Source organism: Grosmannia clavigera, assembly GCF_000143105.1.
Source record: "Grosmannia clavigera kw1407 unplaced genomic scaffold GCSC_167, whole genome shotgun sequence".
In the NCBI taxonomy this organism is placed as follows: Eukaryota; Fungi; Ascomycota; class Sordariomycetes; order Ophiostomatales; family Ophiostomataceae; genus Leptographium; species Leptographium clavigerum.
Window position 1 is genome coordinate 879,817 of NW_014040772.1, and position 13,571 is coordinate 893,387.

Here is a 13,571-nt window from a genome sequence, read left to right on the forward strand (position 1 = left end):
GTGGGACTGATAGGGGTTACCGTCTTTTCTCGCCCGGCTGCTCGCATGTATGGCCGTGCAGATGAAGCAACAGTAGCCGGGCCGTCATAGAGGTGAGATATAAAAATGGTGAGAATTGGGTTCCTTGGGCTCTTGGACTTTCCCAATGCAAATCAACCCGCACATAGATAGGTTGCCGTGTGAGAAAAGGCGCATGTTCAATCTCACGCGACCGGCCAACAAGAGAGCACCGTGCTGTAGAGAGAAAGTGAAAGCGAGACAGCCCACTGCACAGCAGCTAGACGGACACTGTTGTGCCCTTAGCAGGGACGAGACGGAGCGCGCGGTGGGCACGTGGTCGAACAAGAGGCAAAACACGAGAAAACAAGGAGCAGAGCAGGTTCTCTACTGTGTGACTCTCTTGACTCCCTCCTTTTTCCTCCACTCGTTTTCTCCATCCTTTCTGTTGCCCCTCCTTCCTGGTGCTATCTTCTCTCTCTCACTCTCATCTTATAGCACCAAAAAACTGGGGAAACAACTGGGGGACCCTGACTATTACCCGCGAAGATCCTGTGGCGAATGTTTCTCCACTGCACAAGTTGGCCTGCTCTGGCCCAACAAAGACTGCCCGGGAGACGCGTCGCCAACAGAACGATACGAGCAGGGGTTAAAAATAGAACCCACTCTCTGCAGCGTAGATGAATAAGACGTTCAGGATGACCTCACAGCTTGCCGGAACAGGATATTAATGTTAGGAATAGAACAGAACGACCAAGCAGCAATCAGACAGGACATGACAGAATCAGGCCATCGCTAGCGAAAACAAAAGGAAGCCCAAGAAGAAGAAGAAAAGTACCCTTGATTGTGACCTGTCCCCGGCTCTCGTCCCCGTCCCGTTCTGGCTACGTAAACCCATATTGCTCCCATCTCCCATCTCCCATCTCCCGTCTCCCGTACTCGTACACGTTTTCGCCTCACCACTCCTCGCCAATCAGCTGGAACAGCGAGGTGATGTACGCTGCTAGTGCCCGGTTCTCCGCCATGATCTCATAAAGCCTCGGCACCATGGGTCGGAACAGCCGTTCGTTCCACCCACCCACTTCGACGTGGCTGAGCTCCTCGACCCCATGGCCGTGGCCGTGAAGCGCCTCGTTATCCTGCCGTCCCTTGTATGGCGATGATGGCGATGTTGCTGAGGCCGCCGACGATGTCGATGCTGCCGATGCGCCCTTCTCGTCCACCACCTCTGCCTTGGACGCGTTGCGGGCAATATTTCGCAGCACCAGCACTGCGCTCAGCGGAATGCCGGCCGCCTGTGCTGGCAGGTTCGGATTGCGTTCGTCGCGCATCGTCGCCGTCTCTTCGTACGTCACGCTGACCGTCTTGGCCGGTACCACGTACGACCGCTTCTGCCGCTTGCTGCTGCTGCTGCTGTTGCTACTACTGCTGCCGCTGCCAGTCACACTGCCACTGCCACTGCCGCCGCCACCGCCATTGCCACCGACCCCGACATTGGCCCCGGCACCACTGCTCCCGCTCCCGGTGCCGCCCGGCGTCTGTCCCGGTGTTAGGTCGCCGTTCGTCACGCTGCTGCGGTGACGCTGGTGCGGCTGCGACGGCGTCTGTTGGCCCGACGGCTGGCCTGACTGCGACGATGTCACCTGCTGTCCTTGTTGACCCGACTGCTGGCCTTGCTGCTGCGCCTGCTGCTGCCTTGACTCTTGCTCAGCGGCCACGGCGTGCGTCTTGATGTGCTTCATGAAGTCGGCCAGGTGGAGTGTCGTGGCCGCGGCGTACTTTCGGCAGCCCAGCCATAAACAGCGGCACTCGCACTCTTTGTTGGCCACCTTGCCGTCTTCCCCCGGCGTCTCCTTGATGTGTGTCGTCAGCACGTGGCCGTACAGACTCTCGGCCGTGTCGAAGAAGACGCCACAGCGCTGCGCCGGTCGTGATGCCGTCGGCGTCTTCCATTGGCACTGAAAGAAATCCCGGCCCTCCGGGCTGGTCGGCCGTGTTCGAGGTCGGATGCCCTTAATAATAAACTTCTGCACCTCGCCTTGTGGCGTCTGCTCCTTCTGGATCTGCGCTCCGGCCGAGTGATACACGTGCGTGACGTTTCGAATAAACTCGGCTGCGCCCAGCATCGTCCGGCCAGACTGTTGTACGGGTAGCAGAAATGACGACTGGTATGCCTGCCAGATGGCAATCTGTGTGATCGATGAGTCGGGATCTTCTTCAAAGAAGCATCGCAGCCACGTGTAGCAACGTTCGGGCTCGTCGGTCTCCACCAACCGCTTCAGCAGGTCTGGTGGCAGCGGCAGCACCTCCTCCGAAGCTGGCAGCTTTCGCTCCGGCTGCAGAACGAGTTCTCGGTGGCCCCTCTTGGCCCCGTGTGACAGCAGTCGGACCAGATGGCTGACCAGGTTCTCCGTCTTCACCGACCGCAGCAGCCTCTCCACGTTCGATGCCACCGCCGTGTACTGGTAGAGAAAATCCAGACAGGCGTCCATCAGCTCGTCGTCGTTGAGCAGCAGCCAATTCATGATGTTCTGCAGCACGCTCGAAGGCACGTTGCCCAGACGGTTCATGTGCGCCATGTTCATCGATATCCGACCAATGGCGCGCAGAGCTGCCAGCACCATGCCCCGGTCCGAAGACTCGAACTGCCCGAGCAGTGTGCGGTACAGAGGATCCTCGTCGTCTAGCGTCAAGTACGGCGTCAGCTGCTCGGCCACGTCGAGTGCGCAATGCTTCAGTTCCACCACCGAGTCCTTGTTCGGCAGGTTCAGCACGATGCACAGAAAGTCGCGTGACGGCGGGAATTCCGACAGGAAATACGCATTCTCCTGCAGCGTGACCATGTTCCGCAACGTGAGAGCGGCCTCGGTGACCAGAACAAGCTGGTCGGCAAAGTCTTCCGTCTGTATGCAGTCGATGGTGTTCTTGGACCGCAGCTTCGCAATCCGCTCCAGGATGTCTGGCGTTCCGTTGATACCGTCCAGCTCGCCCAGGTCCGACTCGTCTGTCTCCAGATCGTACGATATCTTCCAGTCAATGTCGTGGTAGAACAGCCCGCCCACCTGCAGGGCCTTTTCAATCAGACCCTCTGCGAGACCCGGAAACGACTCGAACTTGTACTTGTCGCCACGCTCAAACGAGATCTTCACCAAGTGGCTAAGGGCAAAGGCCTCTTCTGCCTTCAGCCCAGACCGCAAAGCGCCGAGACACCGCACATAGATGTTCGGGCCCTCGTTGCCTGGCGGCACCGGCGGTCGTCCTGCGAACCGGCTCAGCGACACGCCGCTGGCCTGCAGCCTCTGCAGCCGCTGCTGCTGCAAAAATTTGCCGGGCATAGTGGCGGGGGCCTCGACCTGTTGGAGGATGATGGGGACAGGGCCTCGCGGCTCGTACGCCTGCACAGTCGGCGAGAACATGTCCGACCCCGGCGGGTTGTACACAAGCGAGGCATTCCGGGGGTAGTGCTGGTGTGGTACATGGTGGGCCTGCGGGTACTGGTGCTGAAGGTGGAACTGCTGCTGGTGTGGGAGGAGGCCCTGGGCTGAGCCCATCATGTGTTGGCCATGGGGCTGACCCTGCATTCCGAGGTGGTTTGGCGTGCCTGGGCTGGGCCCGTGGTGACCAGAGCCGTGTCGTGATGGGCGGGACGAACCTGTGTCTGGCTGGAAGATGACCCGTTGGGGGGGAGCTTCACGCAAACCGCGCGACGCCCGGCCACTAAGCGGGGTGCCGTCGTTCGGGTGGCGGGAAGGCGTCATTGCATCGTCGCCAGAGCCGTTGTCAAAGGCGCTCGACGGTCGCATCGGCCGGTGGCCACCAAAGTTCTCGAGCGTGCGCGTCAAAAGTCCTCCACCTTTGGCTGAGATGTGCTCTAGAATTTCCGGCGGCGGTGGCTCCTTGTTGTGTATTGTCGAGATCTCGTATGCTGCGAGGTTCTTGTAGTATGCCAGCTTCAGGCTGTATGCGGCCGATGCCTCGTTGCTCGAGTACAGCTCCAGGATGTTAACCATGTTGCGCCACGCGAGCTTCTCCTCGCTGACTTTGTCGTAGCCTCCATGTTCGACAATCAGTCGGAACAGCTTGAGCAGGTCCACCGGCGTCTGGCCAACCTTGGGCTCCGGGTCGAAATTGGTGCCGCGCTTCGCGTGGTATTCACGCAGGGCTGCGATGAACTCGAGGTAATCTGCTGTCTGGTCGATCGTGTGTCCTGCTTGAGGAGCCATGGTTGGCCGACTGTGCCGCGCCGGGCGGATGGGCGGACGCGGGTTCTGAGCCACAGCCGTGTGTTATTCAGTGCCTATAAATTGGCCTGTTGCGACGTGTTGCGAATGTGATGTGCAGGGACCTGTTTGCGCGTCGAGACGAGACCTCTTCCTATGCTCCTGGAAGGGATGCAGGAAGCGCGCAACAACGCTAGGGATCGCGAAGTGAGAATTGGCTAATATTTTCTTGAGTCTGGGTTTCTGTGCACGGACCTTACATCCTGGCCAATCAGAGTTTCCTGCTTGGGTGCCACACTCGAATACTGTGGCTGGGGCAATCCAGGAGATCAGGATGCTATGTGCCCTCACATGCTGGAGCCATGACCAGATGACTTTATGGCTTGATACTGTTCCGCAGACTTCGTACCAAGATAGATACTACTCTCTCTGACTCCATTGTGTCTCGAGTTTTTATCCTTTTGCTGGAACAATCCAAGCTCTGCCAGACTGCCATATGTAGCTCCCCAAAACGTACAGTCGTTCTTTCCAACACATTTGTAGTTATTTGACATCGCACCTTCCGTTGTCTTCCTTCTTTTCTTTTCTGGGCTTTATCTCAAACATTTAGAGGGCAATCTTTGAATTTATCTCCTCACTATTGTAAGCTTTCCGTCAAATGCCATCTAAATACGGCCATTTCGCCGTTTGCTCTGGATAAGCAACCATGTCTCTGACGGGAGGTCCTTGGAACCTTCAAGAGGCAATCACAGAGCAGCAGACAGTCACCCATAGAGCAGGACAACAATTGACTTTTGATGTCCAGAGACTACAGGATTTAAGCGGCGTCTCTACCCGATCGCGTGAAGCAACGGGCGATGACGCTGCCACCTGCTGGCTACGGGTTATGGCGGGGACGACGGTAATTGTAAGATATGGATCTTCCTGTGCACAGAACAGCCTAGCTAACATCTGAAAGAGACGGATCGAAGTAAAGAAGATGGCCCTTTCTAAACACGAGATACGCCTCGTCCCTCCAACACGAGCAACGATTCTGTATTCCGACATGGACAACCAGCAAAACCAAAGCACTAGAACTAGCCGTACCGGGTCTCTGGGGCGCGAGCCCTTGAATGTAGGAGCCTCTACGTTTTAATTCCTGCCCCTAGTATCATACGAAGACTCTAATAATCTTAGGGGACATCACGATTTCTCAAGCTCTGCTTTCATGGGCTGGGCGACTTGAAAGCCGCATCACAGACGTTTTTGAAGCTTGGCCTACGATGTACAACACAGGTCAAGCCGATAGGCCGGACGTCATCACACCCAGCTCTCGCAACATCATCGCATCAGCATCAGCAATGGGCGAATACGGGACCCGCTAACGTTGTCGCACGGGCACAATCTTACCAGGTGGGATATCAGCCGGAGTTTCTGAACATGGCGGGATATGCAGCCCCACAAGCATGGGACCCAGGCTCTTTGGAGAGCCGGTTTCAGTCTTCACCCGTGAATGCGTTGAAACGGCGCGCCAGCCTAAGCCTATCATCTCAGGCTGGGCTGCGGAGCAGGCTACGAAGAGAGTCCTCTTCCTTTGAGTCAACTGATGCCACAATTCGTCGATCTGAAGCTGTGTCTCAAAGCCAGTCGCCCTTTTCCACCCAGCCTGAGGCCATGCACCATTCGCAACCAGCGGCATATATGACCTCGGCGGCTGCTGTGTCAAAGCCCCCGCCGAGAAGAGAGCTGCCACAGTCCATCACTAGGCATATTTCGCTAACCCCAAGCCAAACTGAAAGTTAGTGAACTGAGACAATCCACTCATATTCCATACAGCTACTGATCAGAGGGACAGATGGTCCCGACGCTTTCAGTCAACCTGGCCGCTTAAGATTAGCAGACACAAAGGTGATATCTAACGTTGAGGCCGAAGTGCAGACAGAGACACCAACTGCCGAGCCGGAAAAGGCCCTCCACGCTGGCCTGGATTTTCTCCAGGCTCTGGAAACCCTGCAAGATCAGATGGTGCAAGAATGTTTGGAGGCCACCCGTGCACTCGATCTGGAAGAAGAATGTGAAGCTAACTTGGTGGCCCATTATGCCAGAGAATTTGGAGATCGATTTACCGATATGTGTATGAAGCAAGCCAGAGCCTTTCATGAGTACTAAGAGCAGATAGACTTCTACTTGCGAATGCTGCCATGTATTTATTCCCAGCTAAAAGCTTTGACCGGAAAAGGGAGTGTACCAAAAGCAATGAGCTCTTGTTGCAAGCAACAAAGTCCAAGTAAGACACACCATCGACTGTCTATATTCGATTTCTTTCGCGGTCGACCTGGGAAGCTTCTCGTTATGTTGCCAGATAGTAAAGCCCAGCATAATGACTGAGCTGTATTATCTTCTGATTGTCTGAGGGCCGAATTTCATAAAGGGATATGATCTCTCTGGGGAGTAGTATTTATACCTTCTAGTTCGCCATCTTCAAGCGTTCATCTAGACAAAGAAACTTTGTCGAAAGGCTTCTCTCACATACAGACTGCCAGCAAACCTGATACTTTCGACTTGATAAGCACCTCAATTTGCTCCCGTTCGGGAGATTGGCTTTACTGTTCTACCGCCTTGGTCCTACGTCGCCTCTTCCAGCAGATGAGCAGGTTCATAGACGAGTTCCCTTCCGATACTAAAGCTTCTAATACCAAGCAGCCAACTTTGGTCCCATCTCACAATTGAAATCTAGCTATACGTTCCGAAAGATCCATTTTGCAGCACCGCCCGTCAACGATCTACGCTGGGCTAAGCCAGTTACCACTAGCAAACGACACGCTGCAAACTAAAACTGCGAGTATCGTACATCAGCCTTGTGGGCGGCTACCCTACGCAGGTGACAGCCATGGGAAAATTGGCGGGTGACGGGTCTCTGATGCACCACCCGGTCGCGAGCGGCAGCACGCTGGCGCCACTGGCCAAGCGCGTCATTCTGCAGTCATCGACGTATCAGTGGATGTGGGACCGGATCGGACGAGTGGAGCAGACGGTTTAGAGGTTTGCCGGGCTGACAGGGTGCAACAGCAACGCTGGTCGGGCTCAGCACAGCCCTGCAAAGCTATATATCCGACGCCGATTTCAAGTTCGGGCGACCCCAACACGACTCGCTTCTGCCATCATAAGTCTCGGCGGATATGCGCCGTCGGGCAGCGAACCCAAACAGACGGTGGACGTGGCCGGTGATCCGAGTGCCAACCTTGTGGGAGGGAACAACAAGACATAGACAAAGGTTACAAGACAGTAGGCTATTTCCGTTGCGTGCTGCAAGAGTGGGAACTAACCAAAGTGAATGATGAGAAAAATGAACATTTAGAGGTGACTAAAAAAGAAGAAACCGTCACCTGCTAATACAAACCAAGACCGCCTCCTTCCCTGCCCAGAATAGAATAGAAAACAGCAGGGTTTAAAGTCCACAGCTCGCCAAGGATATATCCGTACTCTTTTCAACTTTTGACAATGCTATTGGGTTCCTTTGGTAATCGTTACCTGTTGTGGCTCCATCGCCTACTCCCTCATCTTGACGTAGTTGCTCGGGAATATGCCGTGTTTCGTACCGATCATTCCCGTCCTGTTGTTCTGTCAGTCTCTGGATTCGGAGAGGAGAAGAACAAGAAAGAAAGGGAGGAAAAGGGGGAAATAAATAGAAATAAACATAAACATACCACCAGTCGTTGTCGCTCTCGGTTTTCTTCAGCACAGTGATGACGTCGCCCTTCTTGAAGGGTAGGTCACCCGGCTGGTCTGCCTCAAACGTGAAGAGGGCGACGGCTTCGTTCTTCTTAAGGAGCGCCTGCTTGCCAGCAAAGTTGGGCTTCGGCGCTGCTGGTCGACCGGGACCGGCACCAGCCCCCGAGATCTTTCTGTCGCCGTCGTTGAACGTGTTGGAGCGCGATACGCTGCCGCGATACGGCCGCGTCTGCTGGCGGTCGTCGTACTGGTCGTCCCGCCATGACGTCGTCGCCGCCCGCCGTGGCACGCCGTACCCATCATCGCGCGTCGGGCTGCCGTAGCCGCTGTCGCGCACCGCATCGTCGCCGTAGCTGCCGCGATTGCCGTAGCCGTTACGGTCGCCGTAGCTGTTTCGGTCGCCGTAGACGCTACCGCGGCTGTTGCGGTTGCTGTTGGAGCTGCTGTCGTAGCGGTCATCGTAGACGGGGATGTCGTTATATACACTGGCGCTGTCGTTAAAGTCGCCGCCCCCCCGCCCCATGTTGAAGACGCGCGAGTTGAGGATGTTGAGCAGCGGCGCAGCCTCGGATGGTGACCGCTCGCTGCCGCTCAGAAGCTCCCGGGCGCTGATAGGTCGGCCGTATAGCTTCGTATTGGCGTCCTTGCGCTCGATGATGGCCGAGCCTTCTAGAGAGACGCCGGCGAACAGGCCTTTGGTCTTGGAGTAGCTGAAGATGGCGGCCACGCTCTTGAGACTGGCTGCTCCGGCAGCCTCGGCATTGCGGCCAACAGGACCTGCGGCGAGCGACACGTTGCCGCCCAACGTCAGCGAACCGGCTTGTGAAAACGTCTTGACTGCGCTGGCGTCGTTGAGAATAAAGACGAAGTCGGTCAGCTCGAAGCCGATCTGGCCGCCGAAACCGGCACCTCCTGTGGCAATGGCGCTGGGGGCGCTCCAGCTGCCATCTGGCAATCGCGCGATGACGAGGCCGCTTCCGAAGCGCGCAGACCCGAGGAAGCCAGCTTTTATGACGGTGAGGATGGCAAGACCCTGCGCACACACCGTTTAGGTGCTATTCAAGAGACACAAAGGGGGATGGGTTGTTAAGCTCACCTTGGCTCCGGCCAGTACATTTGGTGGAATGACCTTTTCGGGGCCAAAGGCCTGGCGCGGGTCGACGAAGGAGGCGAGGATCTTTCCGCACTTTTTACACTCCGCTGGATAAAAGAACAAAATCAACACATCACCCTGCCAAAACGCCGTATGCACGAGATGGTGTGGAGAGGCTTGACTGGTAACTTACACGCCATAGACGAAGGAAGAGGGTTATGTAGACCCATGGCTGCGGTGAGGACTGCTCGTGTGTGAGTGGAAAAGAGAGGACACAGGGACGAGAGGGAGACAAGGGAGCGAAATCAGGGCTGTCAAACGGTCTCTCAGCCGCAGACCGTCGGAAGTCGAAGAAGAAGGAGGCTGGATGAGACAACCCCACAGTTTTGTTTGACTATTCGGTTCCGATCGATGTCGTTTGTGAAAATGCAGCCAATAATGCGGTGGCGCTTTGTCCTGCGGATATTCTTATTGCGCCTGTTCTGACCGGGAGACAGAAGAGAGATGGGCGAGGGCAAAGAGAGCGCAGACGGATGGATGTGAGGATGCAGGGCGAAGAGAGATGGGTAGAGAGGAAACAAGGGTCGAAATGGATTGGCAGTGGTAGGTCACGATAGTCGGGGCCAAAAAAAACCCGGAGTGACGCTTTAGAGGCAGCCCGACCGCCGCGTGGCACTTCGAGGCGCAAAGCTTGGCGGCTACTGTTGGCCGCTGACACGAGAGGATGGAGGATTGGGGGGGCGAGAGGACGAGAAACGAGAGAGAAGCGAGGGAGACGAGAGCGAAACGAGAGAGAGACGAGAGACGAGAAGAGGCTGCGGATGTCACAAGCGTGCAGATTTCGGAAGGAGAGGTTGGTTGCCACTGCCTGCTATTATCTTTATTTCTGTACGGATCGGACGGAGGGGCTGAGCAGCGACCAGTGGGCGGGAAGAGCACGAGTACATAGTCTGTGCAGGGAAAGAGGCATGGGCGGCGGGTTTCTGACAGCTGCGGGCGCCGATTGGCTGGCGGCCTGAGCTTTGGTGGAGCGGACACCCCGCTGCGAGCGACTCTGCGCCACAAGGCCAAGAAATGACGCTGCTGCTCCATACCGGATGACAGGCCATTGGTTACCGACCCTACAGGTGATCGTCTGTGGCGGTGGTGCCATACGGAGTACGGATACGGAGCAGGACGGAGCACGGACTTTGAACGATTAGTCATCATCTCCAGCCACAACAGGCACTCGCCATTTGAGAGGAGCGAGAAAGCGGCCATGACGAGGTGCTTTGTTGGAAAGCGTCTGCGTTTCAGCCGGCATCGATCCCCCTAACAAACGGCACGAGCAGTCCGACCGGTCCTTTAGCCCACGAGTTGTGTTCCTGCGAGAGCGACGAGCACACACACGAGCACGCTGCAGGCCCCAAATTATCACCGCCCCTTGTCGTTCGACGGCCCCATCTCGATCTCGTCTCGTCGTCCCATCGAACTCGGCCCGTCTCTCCTATCAACTATTACCCATACCTATCCATACCCATCGCCAGACCGGTCGCCCCCTCCCGTCCATCATGTCGGACGCCTATGAGCGCGAGCGCCAAAACAACTCGCGGCTGGACGAGCTGGCAGCCAAGGTGACGGCTCTTCGCGGCGTCACAATTGACATCTACGACAATGCGCGGGCGCAGGACGTCCTCGACTCGACCAATGACACCTTCTCGTCCATGTCGTCTCAGCTCAAGGGCTCCGCCGGCCGCCTGACCCGCATGGCCGCCTCCGGCAACAAGGTCGCCGTCCTCAAATTGTCAGCCATCCTCATCGGCATCGTCCTGGTGCTCTACTACCTGTTGCGGCTGTTCTTCTGAGCCGGATGGCCATTGGTGTCTCGCATAGCTTTGGCGTTTATTCCGACTTTTGCGACTTTTCCTTTTTGCGTCTTTCCACAGACCTCCTCCCTTGCCGAACCCCTATTATTCCCAGAGGTGGACTTTGTTGGCATACTGTCGTACTATTATGCTTTTGGACGAAGCTGCCTTTTTGCATTTCTTTCCCTTTTCTCTCCCAATTATCACTTCTATCCCCCCGGAAAGGCAACAGAAAGACCAAAAACTAGAGGTCCCAACAATAATGCAAAATGTAAATATAGTGCTGAAAATAAAAACATGATAGGCTCCGCCATCTTCATGAAACCACAGACATGTCCCTCGGGCCTTCTCTCGTGCTAGCTTAGCCCCAGACGTTGGAAAACAGGTCTTCGCTGCCGCCGAATCCGGCCGCCGGCTTTGCTGTCGCCGTCGTCGTCGTCACCGCCGTGCTAGATGTCCATCCTCCAAACTCCTCGTCTGCGGCCACCTTGGGCGCCGTTGCAAAGCTGCCGTTGGCCCCCGGCACGATGCTCTGCGTGGCAAAGCTGCTGGCCGTCGTAGTGGCCGCAGAGCTGCCCCACCCGAAGTCGTTGACCGGCGCCTTGGGCTGGACGTGTTGGGAATAGGACGCCGTCGCCGTCGGGGCTGCCGGTGCTGCCGATGTTGTCGACGAGCCCCAGCCGTCGTGGCCGCCCCAGACGTCCGAGTTGGACCAGTTGGCGCTGACTGCGGCGAGCGGACTGGCAGCTGGCGCCGCAGCGGTGGGTGTAGGCTTGGCCGGCTGGGCCGACAAGTTAAAGACCGAGCTGAACGCGTTGGACGCGCCCGTCGGCGGGCTGACAGCCGCAGGTGCCGCGGTAGGAGCCGGTGCAGAGGTGGCAGACGAGAAGTCGAAGAGGTCGCCAAACGCGCTGGATGACGCGGCTGGCGTGACTGCTGCTGCTGCTGCCGTCGCCTTTGATAAGGAGGGCGCCGACGAGAAGGCATCGAAGCCGCCAAACGCGGACGAGGAGGCGACTGCCGGCTTGGGAAGAGATGTGACGGCCGGAGCAGCAGACTTGGCCTCGAAGAAGCTGCCGCCGCCCAGGCTGCCAAAAGTAGACGATGCCGTCTTGACGCCGGTGGTGGAGCTCTGGCGATTGTGGAGGCCAGACAAGCCGGAAAAGGCGTCGACAGGCTTCGGCGAGGGCGTGGAGGCGGGCGCAGTCACGAAGCTGAGGCTGCTGAAAGGGTCGACGAGACCGCCAACGCCGCTGCCAAACGAGTTTTGGGATTGAGACGGCGAGTGGAGGCTGCCGAAGCTGCCGCTGCCTCCGCCGTGATGTGCTTGTGCCGGCTGTGTCCGGGGCGCGGTGGCGTAGAGCGAGAGGATGGACTGCTTCAGGTCTGGACGCGACTGGCCGCCGCCAGAAGTGGAGCCAGCGGTGCTGGAGGGCCGAGCCGGGGCGGCGGGCTGCGAGCCCAGGAAGTCAAGGCCCAGCAGCGAGTCTCGGGTGTTGCTGTTACTGTTGCTGCTGGCGGAGGTGGTCGCTTTGGGTGGGACGGGGATGCCTTTGGGGGCGACCTGGGCAGCAGCCGGTCCGGCAGTGCTTGCGCGTGGTGGCGGCGGTGGCGACGAGATAGACGGCGAGGGAAACGAGTCGTTGCCGCCGATCAGGTCGACAACGGGAGCACGCGACCTCGCAGCAGCACGGGCGGCAGCCTCAGCGGCGGCCGATCCAGAGGCACTGCCACTGACAGACTTGCGGATGGACTCTTTGCGGTCAATGTTCTGCTTCTCCTTCACAATGCTAAGGGGAATGTCGTCGTCGCCGTCGGCATCGAGGCTGGCCGGGTTGGGCATAGGCCCGTCCATGACCCAGCGCTTCAACTCGTACTTTGTGCGGATAAAATTCTCCATCTTGGAGTCGGAGGGAACGTGGCCAGGAGCCAGCTTGTGCTCCCAGTACTTGTTTGCGCGGGCGTTGCCCCAGCTGAGGATGCTCTGGAGCTGTTCGTCGGTCCAGGTGTCGAGGTCGACCGACTTGACGCGGCTGATGTGGGTGCCCATGCCACGGTGGATGCCCGAGCAGCGGATGCAGATGAAGACGCCGAGATTCCAGCTGGCCCATCGGGGGTCTGGACCGTTAGTAGGTGTAGATGAGGCAGAGAGAAGATTGCAGACGCAAACATCACCAGATACGAATCAAACACCGATCACCTCAATCACCCCAATGATCCAACAAAAAACACCAAAAACACCACACTCACGCTTGTTCCTCTTGCAGTCCGCGCACACCTTGTTGGCATCCAGCTTCAGCAGCGTCTTGATCGTCTGCGTGTTCTGCGCCGCCCGGTCAGCAGCCGGATTCGGCGGTCGTCTCGACATGATGGCCGTGGTCGCGGACGGCGGCGGCGGCGGACGTGGTGATACAAAAGCAGGCGGTCACAATCGGCTGCCAGGGACACGATGGATCAACTGACATGCGGTGAAAGGGGATAATGGATGAAAGGTACGGAGTAGCGAATAAGTAATAGGTAGCATCAACTATTTAATTATATTAATCGAGCGCCAGCACGATGGAATTGGCAAGGTGCCGGGGGCCAGTTGGCGGGGCCGTGGCAGCCTAAGGCAGAACTTGGCCTGGGTGTCACTACGTAATGACACATCGGGATAGCCTGCTGCAGCGCCGATGAGGAATCTTTGGCGCTGTGCCCCGCCATCGC

General features: G+C 57.4%; 6 protein-coding genes across 6 annotated transcripts; 2 read left to right on the plus strand and 4 right to left on the minus strand.

The window, feature by feature from the left end:
* Positions 1-953: 953 nt before the first annotated feature.
* Positions 954-4,220, minus strand: CMQ_6414 (chromatin remodeling complex subunit; the record flags this gene model as incomplete). The annotated part of the gene is made up of 1 exon (XM_014315479.1): positions 954-4,220. One exon carries the CDS (start codon positions 4,218-4,220, stop codon positions 954-956), a length of 3,267 nt encoding a protein of 1,088 aa, XP_014170954.1.
* Positions 4,221-4,923: 703 nt separating this feature from the next.
* Positions 4,924-7,236, plus strand: CMQ_6031 (uncharacterized protein; the record flags this gene model as incomplete). The annotated part of the gene is made up of 3 exons (XM_014315096.1): positions 4,924-5,124; positions 5,394-5,994; positions 7,040-7,236. The coding sequence occupies 3 exons, from the start codon at positions 4,924-4,926 to the stop codon at positions 7,234-7,236; spliced, it is 999 nt and encodes a 332-aa protein (XP_014170571.1).
* On the minus strand, positions 5,834-6,293 carry CMQ_6308 (uncharacterized protein; the record flags this gene model as incomplete). The annotated part of the gene is made up of 2 exons (XM_014315373.1): positions 5,834-5,988; positions 6,149-6,293. 2 exons carry the CDS (start codon positions 6,291-6,293, stop codon positions 5,834-5,836), a joined length of 300 nt encoding a protein of 99 aa, XP_014170848.1.
* A 509-nt stretch (positions 7,237-7,745) lies between the features above and the next one.
* Positions 7,746-9,251, minus strand: CMQ_6297 (duf500 and sh3 domain containing protein; the record flags this gene model as incomplete). The annotated part of the gene is made up of 4 exons (XM_014315362.1): positions 7,746-7,809; positions 7,904-8,961; positions 9,025-9,128; positions 9,215-9,251. The coding sequence occupies 4 exons, from the start codon at positions 9,249-9,251 to the stop codon at positions 7,746-7,748; spliced, it is 1,263 nt and encodes a 420-aa protein (XP_014170837.1).
* A 1,320-nt stretch (positions 9,252-10,571) lies between these two features.
* CMQ_6085 (uncharacterized protein) lies at positions 10,572-10,865 on the plus strand (the record flags this gene model as incomplete). The annotated part of the gene is made up of 1 exon (XM_014315150.1): positions 10,572-10,865. One exon carries the CDS (start codon positions 10,572-10,574, stop codon positions 10,863-10,865), a length of 294 nt encoding a protein of 97 aa, XP_014170625.1.
* Positions 10,866-11,226: 361 nt separating this feature from the next.
* On the minus strand, positions 11,227-13,233 carry CMQ_6062 (stromal membrane-associated protein; the record flags this gene model as incomplete). Its single annotated transcript, XM_014315127.1, has 2 exons — positions 11,227-12,983; positions 13,116-13,233. The coding sequence occupies 2 exons, from the start codon at positions 13,231-13,233 to the stop codon at positions 11,227-11,229; spliced, it is 1,875 nt and encodes a 624-aa protein (XP_014170602.1).
* Between the last annotated feature and the right edge of the window lie 338 nt (positions 13,234-13,571).